The sequence below is a fragment of the Mobula hypostoma genome, unplaced genomic scaffold (assembly GCF_963921235.1).
Source record: "Mobula hypostoma unplaced genomic scaffold, sMobHyp1.1 scaffold_66, whole genome shotgun sequence".
Lineage (NCBI taxonomy): Eukaryota > Metazoa > Chordata > Chondrichthyes > Myliobatiformes > Myliobatidae > Mobula > Mobula hypostoma.
Window position 1 is genome coordinate 474723 of NW_026948201.1, and position 21380 is coordinate 496102.

General features: G+C 50.2%; 1 protein-coding gene across 4 annotated transcripts in view; it reads left to right on the plus strand.

The window, feature by feature from the left end:
- The window catches only part of LOC134341793 (uncharacterized), a 26530-nt gene extending 11608 nt beyond the window's left edge, over positions 1-14922 (plus strand). Inside the window, exons 2-4 of one of the 4 annotated variants that reach the window (XM_063039720.1) lie at positions 7671-7731; positions 10455-10592; positions 13892-14922. In XM_063039720.1, the coding sequence (XP_062895790.1) occupies positions 13903-14793 (891 nt within the window). In that variant the 5' untranslated portion in view covers positions 7671-7731; positions 10455-10592; positions 13892-13902 and the 3' untranslated portion in view covers positions 14794-14922. Of the gene's footprint in view, positions 1-7670; positions 7732-10454; positions 10593-13163; positions 13316-13891 lie in introns of those variants that run through there. The other 3 variants (XM_063039719.1, XM_063039722.1, XM_063039721.1) reach the window with 3 other exon arrangements.
- Positions 14923-21380: the final 6458 nt, after the last annotated feature.

Here is a 21380-nt window from a genome sequence, read left to right on the forward strand (position 1 = left end):
ACCTGGTGGTGTGGGTCCTGAGGCTCCTGTACCTCCTTCCTGATGGTTGAGGGGTGATAACTGATCCTGAACCTGGTGGTGTGGGTCCTGAGGCTCCTGTACCTTCTTCCTGATGGTTGAGGGGTGATAACGGTCCCTGAACCTGGTGGTGTGGGTCCTGAGGCTCCTGTACCTCCTTCCTGATGGTTGAGGGGTAATAACTGTCCCTGAACCTGGTGGTGTGGGTCCTGAGGCTCCTGTACCTCCTTCCTGATGGTTGAGGGCTGATAACGGTCCCTGAACCTGGTGGTGTGGGTCCTGAGGCTCCTGTACCTCCTTCCTGATGGTTGAGGGGTGATAACTGATCCTGAACCTGGTGGTGTGGGTCCTGAGGCTCCTGTACCTCCTTCCTGATGGTTGAGGGGTGATAACTGTTCCTGAACCTGGTGGTGTGGGTCCTGAGGCTCCTGTACCTCCTTCCTGATGGTTGAGGGGTGATAACCATCCCTGAACCTGGTGGTGTGGGTCCTGAGGCTCCTGTACCTCCTTCCTGATGGTTGAGGGGTGATAACTGTTCCTGAACCTGGTGGTGTGGGTCCTGAGGCTCCCGTACCTCCTTCCTGATGGTTGAGGGGTGATAACTGTCCCTGAACCTGGTGGTGTGGGTCCTGAGGCTCCTGTACCTCCTTCCTGATGGTTGAGGGGTGATAACTGTTCCTGAACCTGGTGGTGTGGGTCCTGAGGCTCCTGTACCTCCTTCCTGATGGTTGAGGGGTGATAACTGTCCCTGAACCTGGTGGTGTGGGTCCTAAGGCTCCTGTACCTCCTTCCTGATGGTTGAGGGTTGAGATCCTTGGGAATTATAGACCAGTGAGTTGTATTTCAGTGGTGGGAAAATTATTGGAGAAGATTCTTGGAGTTTAACGGTTCAAAGCTCAAAGTTCATTTATTACACTGGAGAACAATATTTTCCAAAAGTGTTGCTTCCTCAGAATTTTGCTTTGACCACCTGAAGCTGAGCAAAAATATAACTTTGGTCTCTTTGTATCACGAAAGAATGTGGACAAACAGAAAGTAAACCTTTTTTGGATATAATGCTTTTAATTGCATAACGGTGCAGACACTTTGCAACAGATCAACTGAGCTATAAAACCTTCTCTTGATGATTTTCACCTGTAGTCGGTGTCTGAGTGTCCTCACTGACGTGTCCCACCATAATCAGCCAGCTGTGATGGGCTCCAGTTGCCCTGACACCATTTCTCCACGACCGCAATCTCCTGGTGAAACCTTTCACTGTGCTCGTCACTGACACTGACAAGATTTGCAGGGAGGGAGTTGAAATGGGAATGATCTTCAGTGACATGTTGCACTTCACGGTTTTGTACGTTTGAAGCATGTTGCCAACCAGCTGCACGTAGTTTGGTGCTCTGTAGTTGTCAAGATTGTCAAAAGTTGTCAAAAATTTCAGCAACAACCTTGAGTGCCTTCCACGCAATTTTCTTCAGTCCCGCTAGAAGTTCTTCGAATCGCTTGTTATTGGTGGCCTGTGGACCAACGAGAGTGCCTTCCTTCATCTTGGCATCAGTTATTCTGGGAAACATCTGCCTCAAATATCAAAATCCTTCACGGAAATTGATAGCCTTTCTGAAAGCCGCCCTGCCACGCAGCATCCGACCTGCCTAAGCATGCCCAGGCATCCCTGGACGAGATAGCAAACTTCTCAGCTTCTTTTGTGGGAAACATTTTTAATTCACTTGAATTAAGAATTGAAAGGGCAAATATAGGTGACTTCAAAGGTTCCACTGAATATTGGAGAATATATACAGTATACAAGCTGAAATTCTTACTCTTCACAGACATCCTTGAAACGGGAGAAAAACCCCCAAAGAATGAATGACAGAAAAATGTTAAAACTCCAAAACCCCCTCCCCTCTCAAATGCACAAGCATCAACATCCCCCCTCCCCAACCCACCTCAGCAAAAGCATCAGATGGACACCCTCCCCCTCCCCAGCACCGGCCATGCAAGCCTTTCTCTCTCTCACTAACGAGGGAGAGGCAGATATCGTTCCCATCGCAGTGAGGCCAACAGCTCACGGTTTTTTTTCAGATTATGAGGACAATCAGTCCTCGTTTACTGTCATTTAGAAATGCATGCATTAAAAAATGATGCAACGTTCCTCCAGAATGATATCGCAAGAAAACACAGGACGAACCAAGACTAAAACTGACAAAACTGCATAATTATAACATATAACTTTAGAAACTGGAGTTTACCGAAAGATACAAAGCCAGTGCAGGCCACAGACTCAGTTCAGCTCCAGAGCAGGCCACAGGCTCAGTTCAGCACAGGAGCAGGCCACAGACTCAGTTCAGCTCCAGAGCAGGCCACAGACTCAGTTCAGCTCCAGAGCAGGCCACGGGCTCAGTTCAGCTCCAGAGCAGGCCACAGGCTCAGTTCAGCACAGGAGCAGGCCACAGACTCAGTTCAGCTCCAGAGCAGGCCACAGGCTCAGTTCAGCACAGGAGCAGGCCACAGACTCAGTTCAGCTCCAGAGCAGGCCACAGGCTCAGTTCAGCACAGGAGCAGGCCACAGACTCAGTTCGGCTCCAGAGCAGGCCACAGGCTCAGTTCAGCACAGGAGCAGGCCACAGACTCAGTTCAGCTCCAGAGCAGGCCACAGGCTCAGTTCAGCACAGGAGCAGGCCACAGACTCAGTTCAGCTCCAGAGCAGGCCACAGGCTCAGTTCAGCACAGGAGCAGGCCACAGACTCAGTTCAGCTCCAGAGCAGGCCACAGGCTCAGTTCAGCACAGGAGCAGGCCACAGACTCAGTTCAGCTCCAGAGCAGGCCACAGGCTCAGTTCAGCTCCAGAGCAGGCCACGGGCTCAGTTCAGCACAGGAGCAGGCCACAGACTCAGTTCAGCTCCAGAGCAGGCCACAGGCTCAGTTTGGTACCGGAGCAGGCCACAGGCTCAGTTCAGCACCAGAGCAGGCCACAGGCCACAGGCTCAGTTCAGCGCAGAGCTGAGTAAACATCGCGGAGCAGCAAGCAAAACTGGCCTGTTGCTCTCCTCCGATCCCAACACCCTGACCTTCTCAATGCGGCCCAGTGCTTAAATCAATCAGACGTCAGGAGTTCCCTCACTCTAGCCTCTGCTTGCCTCGCCTTCACCTCCTAATCATGGCCTAATTTGGGAAAGTTAGCATGGCTTTTTGAGGGGCAGGCCATGCCCCTCGAGCCTAATTGAATTCTTCGAGGACGTGACAAAGCACACTGATGAAGGTAGAGCAGTGGATGTGGTGCCTATGGACTTCAGTAAGGCATTCGATATGGTTCCCCATGGCAGGCTCGTTTGGTAGGTCAGGAGGCTTGCGATCCAGGGGATCGACTTGGATGAGGAAGTGGAAGGTGGGTTAGTAAGTCTGAAGATGGCAGGAGGGTCGGTGGAATTGTGGAGGGTGTAGAGGTTGTTGTGGGTGACTGCGGGACGTTGACAGGACGTAGAGTCGGGCTGAGAAGTGGCAGATGCGGTTCAGCCCGGAAAAGTGTGAAGTAATTCGCTTTGGAAGGTCAGATTTGACGGCAGAGGTCAGGGTTAATGGCAGAATTCTTAGCAGTGTGGACAAACAGAGGGATCTTGATCAACGTCCATAGATCCCTCAAAGTTCCTGCACAAGTTGATGGGGTGGTGAAAAAGGGGTTTAGTGTGTTGGCCTTCGTTAGTCAGGGGATTGAGTTGAAGAGCCGTGAGGTAACGTTACAGCTCTATAAAACCCTGGTTAGACCCACACCTGGAGTATTGAGTTCAGTTCTGGTCACCTCGTTATAGGAAGGATGTGGCCAGTCAGGATACTTTCTGTTAGGTTAGTTAGAGTTCAGTGACAAACCAACCCCCCTTAGCCTCCTTGCGCACTTTCCTCCCACCAAATTAAACTAAACTCCTCCTGCATACCCGATGTGCGCCTCCTCCCCGTCCCTGCACATCCCTGCATCTGTCGAACCTGTATCGTGTCTGCCTCCACCACCACAGACCAGGGACCCACTGCTCTCTGAGGGAGTGAAAACCCAGCACCACAATCCCCTTTGACCTTTTCCCCATCTCACCTTAAACACGTGCCCGCTGGTATTAAACATTTCCACCCTGAGGAGCCGAAGTTCCCAGCTGTCTGCCCTACCTATGTCATACGTAATCTCATAAACCTCCATCCGATCTCCCGTCAGTCTCCGCCACTCCGGACAAAGCAACCCAAGTTTGTTTGACCCCCTCTTTACACTGTACAACTAAGATTTTGCTTCTGGAATACTTGTGGGTCCATCTTTTGCATTTTTGGCTGCTGATCATGAAAATCACCATAAGATTTCCCCTCTGTGCATCATTTTTTGAGATCGCCTATATTTGTCATTCCAATTCATAATTCAAGTCAGAGTAACTGATGCCAAGATTAAGAAAGGCATTTTTTGTTGGTCCAATTCAAAGAACTTCTCGTGGGACTGGAGAAAATTGCCTGGAAGGCATTCAAGATGCTGTTGAAAATGCTCTTGACAACTACAGAGCACCAAACTACGTGCAGCTGGTTGGCAACACGCTTCAAACGTACAAAACCCTGCAGTGCAACATGTCACCAAAGATTCATTTTCTGCATTCCCATTTCGACTCCTTCCCTGCAAATCATCTCACAGTCAGTGACGAGCACGGTGAAAGGTTTCACCAGGACATTGCGGTCGTGGAGAAACTGTAACTGGGTAGCTGGTAAACTCAATGTTCTTCAGCTGGACAAGTCACCCGGACCAGATGGACTACATCCCAGAGTCCTGAGAGAGGGTGCTAAAGAGATAGTGGATGCATTGGTCACGATCTTTCAAGAATCACTTGCTTCTGGCATGGCCCTGGAGGACTGGAAGATTGCAAATGTCACTCCGCTCTTTAAGAAGGCCTGGAGTATTGTGTGCAGTTTTGGTCCCCTAATCTGAGGAAAGACATTCTGACCATAGAGGGAGTACAAAGAAGGTTCACCAGATTGATTCCTGGGAGGGCAGGACTTTCATATGCTGAAAGACTGGATCGACTAGGCTTATACTCGCTGGAATTTAGAAGATTGAGAGGGGATCCTATTGAAACGTATAAAATCCTAAAGGGACTGGATAGGCTAGATGCAGGAAGATTGTTCCCGATGTTGGGGAAGTCCAGAACGAGGGGTCACAGTTTGAGGATAAAGGGGAAGCCTTTTAGGATCGAGATGAGGAAAGACTTCTTCACACAGAGAGTGGTGAATCTGTGGAATTCTCTGCCACAGGAAACAGTTGAGGCCAGTTCATTGGCTATATTTAAGAGGGAGTTAGATATGGCCCTTGTGGCTAAAGGGATCAGGGGGTATGGAGGGAAGGCAGGTACAGGGTTCTGAGTTGGATGATCAGCCATGATCGTACTGAATGGCGGTGCAGGCTCGAAGGGCCGAATGGCCTACTCCTGCACCTATTTTCTATGTTTCTATGAAAACAAAAGAAAGGAAATTATAGGCCAGATAGCCTAACAGTGGTTGGGAAAGTGTTGGAGTCTATTATTAAGGATGAGGTTTCAAGATACTTGGAGACTAATAATAAAATAAGGCAAAGTCAGCATAGTTTTTGTAAAGTGAAATCTTGCCTGACAAATCTGTCAGTAAAAAGGAAGTAACAATCAGGGTGGACAAAGGAGAGGCAGTGGATGTCATTTACTTGGATTTTCAGACAACATTTGATAAGGTGCCACACACGAGACTGTTTAACAAGATAAAAATCACACAGCGTTACAGGAAAGAGACTGGCACTGAGAGAGGAATGGCTGACAGGCAGGAGGCAGAGAGTGGGAATAAAAGGGGCCTTTTCTGGTCGGCTGCCGGTGACTAGTGATGTTCCTCAGGGGTCAGTATTGGGACCGCTACTTTTCACATTGTTTGTCAGTGATTTAGATAGTGGAATTCATGGCTTTGTGGCAAATTCTGCGGATGATACGAAGGTCGGTGGAGGGGTAGGTAGAGCTGAGGAAGTAAGACGATTGTAGCAGGACTTAGACAAATTGGAAGAATGGGCGAGGAAGTGGCAGGTGGAGTACAGTGTTGGGAAATGTATGATGATGCAGTTTGGTAAAAGGAACAGTAGTGCAGACTATTATCTAAATGGGGAGAAGTTTCAAACATCAGAGGTGCAGAGAGACTTGGGAGTCCTCGTGAAAGAAGGTTAATTCACAGGTTGAGTCTGTGGTAAAGAAGGCAAATGTAATGTTGACATTTATTTCAAAGGGAGTAGAATATAAAGGCAAGGAGACAATGCTGAAACTTTGTACGGGACTTGTCAGGCCGCACTTGGAGTGTGGTCAACAGTTTTGGGCCCTGTATCTCAGAAAGGATGTGTTGTCATTGGAGGGAGCCCAGAGGAGGTTCACGAGGATGATTCTGAGTATGAAGGGGTTAACACAGGAGGAGCGTTCGTCAGGTTTGGGCCTGTACTCACTGGAATTCAGAAGAATGCGGGGGGAATCTCATTGAAACTGCCGAGTGTTGAAAGGACAAGATAGGGTGGACGTGGAGAGAATGTATCCTGTGGTGGGGGTATCCAGGACGAGAGGCCACAGCCTCAAAGTTAAGGGGTGACCTTTCAGAACAGGAGGAATTTCTTTCAGCCAAAGAGTGGGGAGTCTGTGGAAAGCTGTGCTACGGATTGGGGTGGAGGCCAAGCCCGTGGGTATATTTAAGGCAGAAGTTGATAGATTCCTGATTGGTTGGGGCGTCAAAAGATAGGGCGAGAAGGCAGGTGTACGGAGTTGAGTGGGATCCGGGATCAGCCAGAATGGAATGGTGGAACAGACTCGATGGGCTGAACGGCCTAATTCTGCTCCCATGTCTTATGGTCTTACGGAATCCATCGCTGCTGGCTGATTATGGTCGGACACTTTGGTGAGTACAAATGAAAATCGTCAACAGAAGATTTTTAGCTCACTTGATGTGTTGCAAAGCGTCAGCACCGTTAGGCAATTCAACGCATTATATTCACAGAAACTTAGAGGACCTACAGCACAATACAGGCCCTTCGGCCCACAATGCTGTGCCAAACATGTTCTTACTTTAGAAATGCTCTTACCTAGGGCTTGGCCGGCCGGTGGTGCATTGGCACCAGCGCCAGGCTCCGGAGCGAAGGGTCCCGAGTTCAGATCCAAGTCGGACCACCCCCGAGAACGTTCTCCATCCGTGCCAGGTTGAGCGCCGAGCTAGCCACTCGGCCTCGTAAAGAAATACAAGGTTCGAGTCAGGAACATTCATATCGTGACCCGGTTAATCCTGACACCACGCGCCAGACAAGAATGGCTGACTGTCTGGTGCGACATGCTTAGATAAACCCAGGGCTACCCATTGCCATCTATTTTTCTAAGCTCCATGTACCTATCCAGCAGTTTCTTAAGAGACCCTATCGTATCTGCCTCCACCACTGTTGCTGGCAGCCCATTCCACACACTCACCACTCTCTGCGTTAAAAAAAACTTACCCCTGACATCTCCTCTGTACCTACTCCCCAGCACCTTAAAGCTGTGCTCTCTCGTGCTGGCCATTTCAGCCCCGGGGAAAAAGCCTCTGACTATCCACATGATCAATGCCTCTCGTCATCCTTCAGCTAAAGTTACTTTCCTGTTTCTCCAAATTCCTACGTGATACAGGTAATCAGAAATCGTACTTGCGTTCAGCTTCAAGCCGTCTACCATAAACGAATGTAACCAGGTGAGCATCTTTTTTTAACTGTGTATTCACCCTTGTCATGCTAAATAGTCATAGTCATAGTCATACTTTATTGTTCCTGGGGGAAACTGATTTTCGTTACAGTTGCACCATAAATAATAAATAGTAATAAAACCATAAATAGTTCAATAGTAATATGTAAATTACACTAGGAAATAAGTCCAGGACCAGCCTATTGGCTCAGGGTGTCTGACCCTCCAAGGGAGGAGTTGTAAAGTTTGATGGCCACGGGCAGGAATGGCTTCCTATGATGCTCTGTGTTGCATCTCGGTGGAATGAGTCTCTGGCTGAATGTACTCCTGTGCCCACTCAGTATATTATGTAGTGGATGGGAGACATTGCCCAAGATGGCATGCGACTTGGACAGCATCCTCTTTTCAGACACCACCGTCAGAGAGTCCAGTTCCATCCCCACAACATCACTGGCCTTACGAATGAGTTTGTTGATTCTGTTGGTGTCTGCTACCCTCAGCCTGCTGCCCCAGCACACAACTGTAAACATGATAGCACTGGCCACCACAGACTCGTATAGAACATCCTCAGCATCGTCCGGCAGATGTTAAAGGACCTCAGTCTCCTCAGGAAATAGAGACGGGTCTGACCCTTCTTGTAGACAGCCTCAGTGTTCCTTGACCAGTCCAGTTTATTGTCAATTCGTATCCCCAGGTATTTGTAATCCTCCACCATGTCCACAATGACCCCCTGGATGGAAACAGGGGTCACCGGTACCTTAGCTCTCCTCAGGTCTACCACCAGCTCCTTAGTCTCTTTCACATTAAGCTACAGGCAGCCCTGAAATTTGTCCTCTTTGCGGCAGTAGTACCATGCAGTAGAGAAAATAATGTAAAATTACATATTGTACATTACATAATCATGTAACATCTACACCAGGTTCAAGAACATTTACTACCCCTCAACCATCAGGCTCTTGAACAAAAGGAGATAACTACACTCACTCTCTTTCTGGTGTTCTTACAACCTATGGTCTCACTCTAAGGACTCTGTACCTTGCTTGTTCATTCGCACTTGACCCGAAACAGGAGTGTGTGGGCTATGGCAGTCAAAGCTCAGACTGGGCATGGCACCTGATGATGATGATGACCTTGTTCGCTATTTATTGCTATTTATTTGCATTTGCAAGTTTTGTTGTCCATTGATCCATTTACAGTAACTGTTCTATATATTTGTTAAGTATTCTCGCAGTAAAAGAATCCAGGGTTGTATGTGGTGACATGTATGTACTCTAGGGTTGCCAACTGTCCCGTATTAGCCGGGACATCCCGTATATTGGGCTAAATTGGTTTGTCCCATATGGGACCGCCCTTGTCCCGTATTTCCCCCGCTAAGGTAGAGCGTTCCTATGAAACCGTTCGTAAGCCAAAGAAGCAATTACCATTAATTTATATGGGAAAAATTTTTAAGCAGTTCCCAGACCCAAACAATAACCTACCAAATCATACCATAGTCATAGTCATAGTCATAGTCATACTTCATTAATCCCGGGGGAAATTGGTTTTCATTACAGTTGCACCATAAATAATAAATAGTAATAAAACCATAAATAGTTCAATAGTAATATGTAAATTATGCCAGTAAATTATGAAATAAGTCCAGGACCAGCCTATTGGCTCAGGGTGTCTGACCCTCCAAGGGAGGAGTTGTAAAGTTTAATGGCCACAGGCAGGAATGACTTCCTATGATGCTCTGTGCTGCATCTCGGTGGAATGAGTCTCTGGCTGAATGTACTCCTGTGCCCACCCAATACATTATGTAGTGGATGGGAGACATTGTCCAAGATGGCATGCAACTTAGACAGCATCCTCTTTTCAGACCCCACCGTCAGAGAGTCCAGTTTCATCCCCACAACATCACTGGCCTTACGAATGAGTTTGTTGATTCTGTTGGTGTCTGCTACCCTCAGCCTGCTGCCCCAGCACACAACAGTAAACATGATAGCACTGGCCACCACAGACTCGTAGAACATCCTCAGCATCGTCCGGCAGATGTTAAAGGACCTCAGTCTCCTCAGGAAATAGAGACGGGTCTGACCCTTCTTGTAGACAGCCTCAGTGTTCCTTGACCAGTCCAGTTTATTGTCAATTCGTATCCCCAGGTATTTGTAATCCTCCACCATGTCCACACTGACCCCCTGGATGGAAACAGGGGTCACCGGTACCTTAGCTCTGCTCAGGTCTACCACCAGCTCCTTAGTCTTTTTCACATAAAGCTGCAGATAATTCTGCTAGCTGTCTATGCCTTCAAGAGCGAACGGTGACCTCATTATCCACTTGTGGATAGGAAAGGAGTGTTACAGGGTTCACGAGTGAGTTATTGACACTGGACAGCGTGTGATTGTGGGAAGTTCCTTATGGGCCTCGGAGAGTGAGGGAGGAGAAATCTTGTTTCAGAGTCTATCCTGTATGTATTTGGACGTTAAGCTCATGCGTCCCAAAGTGAGAATAACTCTTAGTCAAGACGAGCGTTGTGGCGTGAATGAAATGACTGGGGAGAGAGAGTTACTGGTAGATACAGAGCAGCTTCCTTATTTGACAGCACAGGGTTCGGCAGGCATCATACGGACGGAGACGGTTTCGGTGGAAAGCCCTACTGGCCCTGCGATGGGGCTTGATATTTATTTGCTAAACACAGATGGACAATCCATATTTACAAAGTATAGATAAGGCTGCCTTTTAACCTACCAACAGGAATTCTGCAGATGCTGGAAATTCAAGCAACACACATAAAAGTTGCTGGTGAACGCAGCAGGCCAGGCAGCATCTCTAGGAAGAGGTGCAGTCGACGTTTCAGGCCGAGACCCCTCGTCAGGACTAACTGAAGGAAGAGTGAGTAAGGGATTTGAAAGTTGGAGGGGGAGGGGGAGATCCAAAATGATAGGAGAAGACAGGAGGGGGAGGGATGGAGCCAAGAGCTGGACAGGTGATAGGCAAAAGGGATATGAGAGGATCATGGGACAAGAGGTCCTACTTCTTTGGCAAGGACTCTTCCACCCCCACCGATGACCCCTTCTCCCGTCTTCAACCCTCCTCTTCTTCATGGACACCCTGCTCTGGTCTTCTGCCTGCTTTGGATCTCTTTATCGCTAACTGCCAACGGGACATCAACCGTCTCGACTTCACCGCACCTTGTCCCCATTCCAACCTCACTCCTTCGGAACGCTCTGCTCTCCACTCCCTCCGCACTAATCCTAACCTTATTATTAAACCCGCTGATAAAGGGGGGTGCTGTTGTAGTCTGGCGTACTGACCTCTACCTTGCCGAGGCACAGCGACAACTCGCGGATACCTCCTCTTATTTACCCCTCGATCGTGACCCCACTAAGGAGCACCAGGCCATTGTCTCCCACACCATCACCGACTTTATCCACTCAGGGGATCTCCCATCCACTGCTACCAACCTTATAGTTCCCACACCTCCCACTTCCCGTTTCTACCTCCTACCCAAGATCCACAAACCTGCCTGTTGCAGACCTATTGTCTCAGCTTGCTCCTGCCCCACCGAACTCATTTCTGCATACCTCGACACGGTTTTATCCCCCCTTGTTCAATCCCTTCCGACCTATGTTCGTGACACTTCTCACGCTCTTAAACTTTTTGATGATTTTAAGTTCCCTGGCCCCCACCGCTTTATTTTCACCATGGATGTCCAGTCCTTATATACTTCCATCCCCCATCAGGAAGGTCTCAAAGCTCTACGCTTCTTTTTGGATTCCAGACCTAACCAGTTCCCCTCTACCACCACTCTGCTCCGTCTAGCAGAATTAGTCCTTACTCTTAATAATTTCTCCTTTTGCTCCTCCCATTTCCTCCAAACTAAAGGTGTAGCTATGGGCACCCGTATGGGTCCTAGCTATGCCTGCCTTTTTGTTGGCTTTGTGGAACAATCTATGTTCCGTGCCTATTCTGGTATCTGTCCCCCACTTTTCCTTCGCTACATCGACGACTGCATTGGCGCTGCTTCCTGCACACATGCAGAACTCGTTAACTTTATTAACTTTGCCTCCAACTTTCACCCTGCCCTCAAGTTTACCTGGTCCATTTCCGACACCTCCCTCCCCTTTCTAGATCTTTCTGTCTCTGTCTCTGGAGACAGCTTATCCACTGATGTCTACTATAAGCCTACCGACTCTCACAGCTATCAGGACTATTCCTCTTCTCACCCTGTCTCTTGCAAAAACGCCATCCCCTTCTCGCAATTCCTCCGTCTCCGCCGCATCTGCTCTCAGGATGAGGCTTTTCAGTCCAGGACGAGGGAGATGTCCTCCTTTTTTAAAGAAAGGGGCTTCCCTTCCTCCACTATCAACTCTGCTCTTAAACGCATCTCCCCCATTTCACGTACATCTGCTCTCACTCCATCCTCCCGCCACCCCACTAGGAATAGGGTTCCCCTGGTCCTCACCTACCACCCCACCAGCCTCCGGGTCCAACGTATTATTCTCCGTAACTTCCGCCACCTCCAACGGGATCCCACCACTAAGCACATCTTTCCCTCCCCCACCTCTCTGCTTTCCGCAGGGATTGCTCCCTACGCGACTCCCTTGTCCATTCGTCCCCCGCATCCTTCCCCACTGATCTCCCTCCTGGCACTTATCCATGTAAGCGGAACAAGTGCTACACATGCCCTTACATTTCCTCCCTTACCACCATTCAGGGCCCCAAACAGTCCTTCCAGGTGAGGCAACACTTCACCTGTGAGTCGGCTGGGGTGATAGACTGCATCCGGTGCTCCCGATGTGGCCTTCTATATATTGGCGAGACCCGACGCAGACTGGGAGACCGCTTTGCTGAACATCTACGCTCTGTCCGCCAGAGAAAGCAGGATCTCCCAGTGACCACACATTTTAATTTCACATCCCATTCCCATTCTGACATGTCTATCCACGGCCTCCTCTACTGTAAAGATGAAACCACACTCAGGTTGGAGGAACAACACCTTATATTCCGTCAGGGTAGCATCCAACCTGATGGCATGAACATCAACTTCTCTAACTTCCACTAATGACCCACCTCCCCTCGTACCCCATCTGTTACTTATTTTTATACACACATTCTTTCTCTCACTCTCCTTTTTCTCCCTCTGTCCCTCTGACTATACCCCTTGCCCATCCTCTGGGTTTACCCCCCACCTCCTTGTCTTTCTTCCCAGACCTCCTGTCCCATGATCCTCTCGTATCCCTTTTGCCAATCACCTGTCCAGCTCTTGGCTCCATCCCTCCCCCTCCTGTCTTCTCCTATCATTTTGGATCTCCTCCTCCCCCTCCAACTTTCAAATCCCTTACTCACTCTTCCTTCAGTTGGTCCTGACGAAGGGTCTCGGCCTGAAGCGTCGACTGTACCTCTTCCTAGAGATGCTGCCTGGCCTGCTGCGTTCACCAGCAACTTTTATGTGTGTTGCTTTTAAACTACCCCCAGTTGCAGTATTCACAGCTTTTAGGAAATGCATCGTTAGACAGAAGACTGGTGACCAAAAGCCGTTTGCAAAGTGTGAATGACCTAAACCCAAAATTCAACCTCAAACAGAGATGGGTTGATTTGAGCTTGTGAATCAGGTACAGGGTTGGTGGGATTCTAGCATTGTATTTTTTTCAGAAATGCCACCTTCGTGTTGGTTTCGTATATCTCGTTTTAGTTTCCTTCGTACTGCATGTGCAAAAGGGTGTGGTCTTAAATTAAACTGAGATAGTAACAACAGGAACTGCGTTTCTTTTTTAAAGTTAGTTTTGTCGTTTTTACTTTGACGCCCTCCTTCTACATTAAAAGCCCTGGAGCAGGTAAATGTTGAAGACCCGAAGAAGGATTTCTTGTCCTAATGTGCGTAATTTCCCCCCGGGCTACGAAAACAGTCCTGAGGAAATAACACCTTTGAAAAAACCTAGTGCCCAGCATTATAGGCCGTACCCTCTTGTCCAGGCAAAGGGGAAGAGCAACGAAGAGGAAGGGTGGAGGGATAGAAAGGAGGGAGTTTGATCCAGGGTTTTCCCGTGAAAGGGGGCAGAGTTTTCATTCACTGACATTGAACTCTTCTTCCTCCTGCCACCCCTTGCCCTCTCCTCCTCTTGGTCATCCCCCTGACTGCTCTCCATCCCATCAACCTCCCACGCCCCTCCTCTCCCCTCTCTCCACAGATTGAGGGACGATGCCTCCGTGGAGGACCAGCCGTGGCCTTGTCCTCGGTCTCTTGACGTGCTTGAGTCTGACCCTGGTGACCGCTGAATCTGTGGCCACTCCCGCACAAGGCGATGAGGCAGACAACCTCCCAGCCCAGAAGCTGAACGCAGCTGCAGCCCCAGGTGAGGGTGCGGCCACACCGTGGGTCAAAACCCCAAAGAGGACCGTGACTGTGACCCCTCAAAGCGATGTGCTGACAAAGAAGGCCTCAGTGGTGGAGCAAGGCCCGAAGAAGGCCTCACTGAAAAGGCTGAGCCGTTCGCGGCGGGACCAGACTTCACCCAGTAACAACAAGGAGGAGGCAAAGGTAAAAGTGGATGCTCTGCCACAGCGGACGGGCCTGGTTGTGGTCCTCGTGCTGCTCCTGTTTGCTCTGTTGGTGACCCTGACCGGAGCCTGGTGCAAGCTGCGGGAGTACGGGGGCACCGGGGCCTACTACCCTTGGCAGATGGAGACCGGCGCCCATGGCACCCGTCGGTGGGCCCGCATCCTGAGGTCCTTCCTGCCCGGGAGGGCTTCCTCCCAGCGGGGAGATCCGGAGGCGGAGGATCAGAAGATCATGGATGACGAGAATGAGGGGGAGGATGAGGAAGACGAGGAGGAGCCCGGGAGCGAGGACGAGGAGGAGGAAGAGGAGGGAGGAAGCAAGTTGAGGAAGGAGGGGGACTCCCTCAGTGACTATTCGAGCCTAGGGGGCATCGACCTGCGAGAGAGAGCAGGGGCGGTGGGCGGAGGGGACGAGGAATCCCTCCCCCCTCCGTCGTCATCTCCCCGAGGGAGCCAGGTCCTGGGCGGCCTCCATTCGCTCGCAGGGTCAGCCCCCTGGGGAGAAACGGGCCAGGACGTGACAGCTCTGTGAGGGGGATGAGGGGAGTGAGGGGGAGCAACAATATTTCTATCTTCGTCATCCTGCACGAAATGTTTTGCTGGGATCTTGCTGTGCAGCTGATGGCTGTGATCCACAGGATGCTGGGAGATGGTGGGGAGAGGGGAGGTGACCCCTGTGTTTGGGGGGGTGGGGGTTCAGCTGTAAATAAATAAAACTTGCTGTTGCTTCAGAGAATGTGGGAGAATGTGGAGTTTGTGAATCGTCGAGACCCCCCTCCGCTACACCCCTCCCCGTCTCCGTCACCCCCTCCCTCCCCTACACCCCTCCCTGTCTCCGTCACCTCCTCCCTCCCCTACACCCCTCCCCATCTCAGTCACCCCCTCCCTCCCCTACACCCCTCCCTGTCTCCGTCACCCCCTTCCCTCTCCTACACCCCTCCCCCTCTCCGTCAGCACCTCCCTCCCCTACACACCTCCCCGTCTCCGTCACCCCCTCCCTCCCCTACACCCCTCCCCATCTCCGTCACCCCTCCCTCCCCTACACCCTTCCCCATCTCCGTCACCCCTCCCTCCCCTACGCCCCTCCCCATCTCCATCACCCCTTCCTACCCTACACCCCTCCCTGTCTGTCACCCCCTCCCTCCCCTACACCCCTCCCCATCTCCGTCATCCCCTCCCCGTCTCTGTCATCCCCTCCCTCCCCTAATCCCCTCCCCATCTCCGTCACCCCCTCCCTCCCCTTCTCCATCACCCCCTCCCTCCCCTATACCTCTCCCATCTCTGCAGCTCTTCCCTGGATTCTCCTACCCATTGTATCTTTTCAATTGCATATCCTAACATTAACTGAGGATACCGAGTACAGGAGACGGGAGGTCACATCACAGATGTACAAGACATCGGTGAGGCCGCACTTGGAGTACCTTGTTCGGTTTTGGTCGCCCTGCTGTGGGAAAGATGCCGTCGAGCTGGGAAGAGTGCAGAAGGAGATTTATGAGGATGTTGCTGGGACTTGAGGGACTGAGTTACGGAGAGAGGTCGGGCGGGTTGGGACTTTATTCCCTGGAGCGTAGGGGTAACCTTACAGAGGTGTGTAAAACCACGAGGGGCACAGATAGGGTGAATGTGCACAGAATTTTCTCCAGGGTTGGGGAATCAGGAACCAGAGGGCACAGGTTTAAGGTGAGGGGGCGGACCTGAGGAGCAACTTTTTCACCCAGAGGGTGACTCGTCCGTGGAACGAGCTGGCAGAGGAAGTGGTCGATCAAGGCAGGTACGTTAACGACACTCGGACAGGAACACGGATAGGACAGGTTTAGAGGGATATGGGCCAGACGTGGGCAAAAGGGCAAACAACAGGAATTCTGCAGATGTTGGAAATTCAAGCAACACATGTCAAAGTTGCTGGTGAACACAGCAGGCCAGGCAGCATCTCTAGGAAGAGGTACAGTCGACGTTTCAGGCTGAGACCCTTCGTCAGATAGAGTGGATGTGGAGAGGATGTTTCCTGTAGTAGGGGAGTCTAGGACCAGAGGACGCAGAGTGGATGTGGAGAGGATGTTTCCTGTAGTGGGGGAGTCTAGGACCAGAGGACACAGTTAGAGTGGATGTGGAGAGGATGTTTCCTGTAGTGGGGGAGTCTAGGACCAGAGGACACAGATAGAGTGGATGTGGAGAGGATGTTTCCTGTAGTGGGGGAGTCTAGGACCAGAGGACACAGATAGAGTGGATGTGGAGAGGATGTTTCCTGTAGTGGGGGGAGTCTAGGACCAGAGGACACAGATAGAGTGGATGTGGAGAGGATGTTTCCTGTAGTGGGGGAGTCTAGGACCAGAGGACACAGATAGAGTGGATGTGGAGAGGATGTTTCCTGTAGTGGGGGGAGTCTAGGACGAGAGGACATAGATAGAGTGGATGTGGAGAGGATGTTTCCTAGAGTGGGGGAGTCTTGGACCAGAGGACACAGATAGAGCGGATATGGAGAGGATGTTTCCTATGGTGGGGGAGTCTCGGACCAGAGGACACAGACTCGGAATAGAGAGATGTCCTTTTAGAATGGAGATATGGAGTAATTTCCTTCGCCAGAGAGTGAAGGAGGGTGTGGAGGCAAAGTCACTGGGTGTATTGAAGGCAGAGGTTGACAGATTCTTGTTTGGTCTCAGGGCATGAGGGGAGACGGGGAGAAGGCAGGAGACTGGCATGGAGAGAGAAAATGCATCGGCCAGGATGAATGGTGGAGCAGACTCGAAGGGCCACACGTTATAATTCTGCTCCTATAACTTGTGGTCTTCGCTTCTGGTCTTCATTCGGACGGTGTCCGACCTGCTGAATTCCTCCAGCCCCAGATTGGATGACAGCCTTTATAAACGTATGTTTGCATAGAAGCATCCTCTGTTCAACCACCCAACAGCACCTGTTATCAAACTAATCTACAAACTTTGTTTACACTTGTATTTTGTAAAATAATTGTCAGAATCATAATCAGGTTTACCATCGCTGACACGTCGTGAAATGTTTTGTACATTCCCAGTAATAAAGTCCTAAACTATTCAATCTTTCCTGATAACTCAGGTCCCCCAGACTCGGCAACGTCCTTGTGAATTTTCTCTGTACTCTTTCAACCCTGTTTACATCCTTCCTGTAGCTAGATGACCAAAACTGCCCACAATACTCCAAGTTAGGGGCTTATACTTAACATCAACTTAACATCCCGTCTCCTGTACTCAGTACTTTGATTTGTGAAGGCCAATGTGCCAAAAGCTTTCTATACAACCCTAACACGAGGAAATCTGCAGATGCCGGAAGTTCAAGCAACACACATAAAAATTGCTGGTGAACACAGCAGGCCAGGCAGCACCTCTAGGAAGAAGTACAGTCGACGCTTCAGGCCGAGACCCGTCGTCAGGACCAACTGAAGGAAGAGGTAGTAAGAGATTTGAAAGTGGAAGGGGGAGGGGGAGATCCAAAATGATAGGAGAAGACAGGAGGGAGAGGGATGGAGCCAAGAGCTGGACAGGTGATTGGTAAAAGGGATACGAGAGGATCATGGGACAGGAGGCCTAGGGAGAAAGAAAGGGGGAGTGGGGAAGCCCAGAGGATGGGTAAGGAGTATAGTGAGAGGGGCAGATGGAGAAAAAGGAGAGAGAGAAAAAAAATACAATAATAAATAAATAACGGATGGGGTACGAGGGGGAGGTGGGGCATTAACGGAAGTTAGAGAAGTCAATGTTCATGCCATCAGGTTGGAGGCTACCCAGACGGAATATAAGGTGTTGTTCCTCCAACCTGAGTGTGGCTTCATCTTGGCAGTAGAGGAGGCCGTGGATAGACATATCAGAATGGGAATGGGACTTGGAATTAAAATGTGTAGCCACTGGGAGATCCTGCTTTCTCTGGCGGACTTTCTCACCACCAGTCAGGGCCCCAGACAGTCCTTCCAGGTGAGGCGACAGTTCACCTGAGAGTTGGCTGGGGTGATATACTGCGTCCGGTGTTCCCGATGCGGCCTTCTATATATTGGCGAGACCCGATGCAAGGCTGGGAGATCGTTTCGCTCTGTCCGCCATTGACCACGTCATCATCCAGATGACAAATGAAAATGGGCCCCAGCACCGATCCCTGAGATTCACTGATAATCGCAGGCCTCCGGCCATCTCCTGTGAAGCAAATGTCTCATCTGTTGGACCGCCTCGTCCTGAATGCCAAGTGACTGAACATTCCTGACCATGCGGGACTTTGAGAAAGATCTTGCTAAGGTCCATGTAGACAACATCCACTGCCTTGCCTGTCATCAGCTTTCCTGGAAGCTTCCTCGAAGAACTGTAGAAGATTGGTCAGACATGATCTATCATGCATGAGGCCATGCTGACTATTCGTAATCAGTCCACGTCTATCCAAATGCTTAGAGCACCTTCCCAATTACTTAGCCAGTGCTGATGTCAGGCTCAGCGGCCTATAATATCCTGGTGTATGTTCAGAGACTGAACGGCGTTGGCTACCCTCTGATCGTCAGGCTCCTGCAGTTCCTGAACTTGCCTCCCACAGGTTCGGAGGGTTACACCTTGTCAGACCCTGGGATGTATTCAGCCTGACTTTTCTCAAAGCAGCAAACAACACCTCCTCTGTAATCTATACAGGGGCTATGGCAAGTGGCCAAGTTTGCAGAGCGATACGGAGACAGAAGGAGGGGAAGACGGTTTTGGGGAAGTCGAGAGGCCGCAGAGGGACTTTGGCAGGAATGAGGAGGACGGGCAAACTAGTGGCCGATGGATTAGTGTCAGGAAGTACAAGGTCGAGCATTTTGGTGGAAAGGGTGAAGGCGCGGCCTATTTTCAAAATGTGGAGAATATTCCAAAAACCAGAGGTGCAAAGGGGCTCGGGAGACTGCGTGCAGGGCTCCCTGAAGATTAATTTGCAGATCGATTCGGTGGTGAGGAAGACAAATGCGATATTAGGATTCATTTTGAGAGGGCTAGAATGTTATGCATTTATTTAAATCTTACATCCACCCCACAACGCGAGGGAGTAAAAATCTTTGCGTGGTGACTCCGTCGTAATTACAAACGTGAATTTAAAAGTCTAAAGGCTTGTAGAAAGAAGCTGTCCCACAGCCTGTCAGCCCGGGCTTTAACGCTGTGATACCGGTCGCCAGGCGGAAGCAGCTGGGGCAGTTTACCGTCGGGGTGACTGGTGACCCAGTGACCTTCCAGCCCTTCTTTCATAGAACTGCTGCTATAAATGTCCTCAGAGGAGGGAAGTTCACATCTACAGATGCGCTGGGCTGTCCGTACCACTCTCTCTGCAGTGCCCAGTGATCAGGGTTGGTGCAGTTCACGTCCCAGGTGGTGATACAGCCAGTCAGGGTGCTCTCCATGGTTCCCCCTGTAGAAGGTCTTGAGGATCTGGGGGCCCATGCCAAACTTCTTCAGTCGCCTGAGGTGGAAGAGACGCTGTTGTGCTTTTTTTAGCCACCAAGCCGGTGTGCACGGTCCAGGTGGGATGTTCAGTGATGTGTATACTGAGGAACTTGAAACTAATCACCCTCCCAACTGCAGACCCACTGATGTTGATCAGGCCCGAGCCTGTCTCCGTTCCTCCTGTGATCCACGATCAGCTCTTGAGGGAGAGGCTGCTGTTCTGCACCACCATGTCAGGGTGTCAAGCTCTACTCTGTAGGCTGTCTCATTACCGCTAGAAAGAAGGCCGATCAAAGTCGTGTCATCTGCGAATCTGATCAGCAGATTGGAGCAGTGTGTGACGGTACAGTTATCGGAGTGAAGGGAGTAAACATAGAACATAGAATAGTACAGCACAGTTCAGGCCCTTCGGCCCACAATGTTGTGCCGACCCTCAAACCCTGCCTCCCATATAACCCCCCACCTTAAATTCCTCCATATATCTGTCTAGTAGTCTATTAAACTTCACTAGTGTATCTGCCTCCACCACTGACTCAGGCAGTGCATTCCACGCACCAACCACTCTCTGAGTAAAAAACCTTCCTCCAATATCCCCCTTGAACTTCCCACCCCTTACCTTAAAGCCATGTCCTCTTGTATTGAGCAGTGGTGCCCTGGGGAAGAGGCGCTGGCTGTCCACTCTATCTATTCCTCTTATTATCTTGTACACCTCTATCATGTCTCCTCTCATCCTCCTTCTCTCCAAAGAGTAAAGCCCTAGCTCCCTTAATCTCTGATCATAATGCATACTCTCTAAACCAGGCAGCATCCTGGTAAATCTCCTCTGTACCCTTTCCAATACTTCCACATCCTTCCTATAGTGAGGCAACTAGAACTGGACACAGTACTCCAAGTGTGGCCTCTCCTCCAGTTGAGTGAGGACAGTGTGTAGCGCTGTGGCTATGGCGTCATCGGTAGACCGGTTCCGTCGGTAGGCGAATTGTAGGGGGGTCCAGTGTCGGTGCTAGCACGCTGCAGATGTAGTCTTTGACCAACCTCTCAAAGCATTTGCTTATAATTGAGGTGAGTGCGACAGGGCACCAGTCGCTCAGGCGTGCTACCTTGGTCCTCATAGCTACAGGGACAAAGATGTCGATTGTAACCCACGTTCTGATGACAAACTCCGCCATCTTCATCGGGGGGTGATGCCTGGACACGTCCAGTCTGATGGTATTTATACCCCCGACGTCCGTCCCTCCTGATTGGTTAGACCTCATCCAATCAGGTTTCTGCTCTCTCACCTTGCTTCCACTCGAATTCCAGTTTTTTCCGAGAGTGAGACATTTGCCTTTGTTAAAATTCTTTCCCTCTGGTTTTGTTCTCCAGCCTCCTAAAGCAGGCAGTTCCAAAGGCCATTGGCGCGGCCCACCAGTTTTATCAGAGATGAAAATCTCCCCCATCCCTTTTTGCTCCATGCACGGATTATCATTCTGATCTTCCAGAGGACCAATTTTATAACCATATAACAATTACAGCACGGAAACAGGCCATCTCGGCCCTTCTAGTCCGTGCCGAACTCTTACCCTATCCTGGTCCCACTGACCCGCACTCAGCCCATAACCCTCCATTCCTTTCCTGTCCGTATATCTCTTCAATTTAACTTTAAACGACAAAATCGAACCTGACTCAACCACTTCTGCTGGAAGCTCGTTCCACACAGCCACCA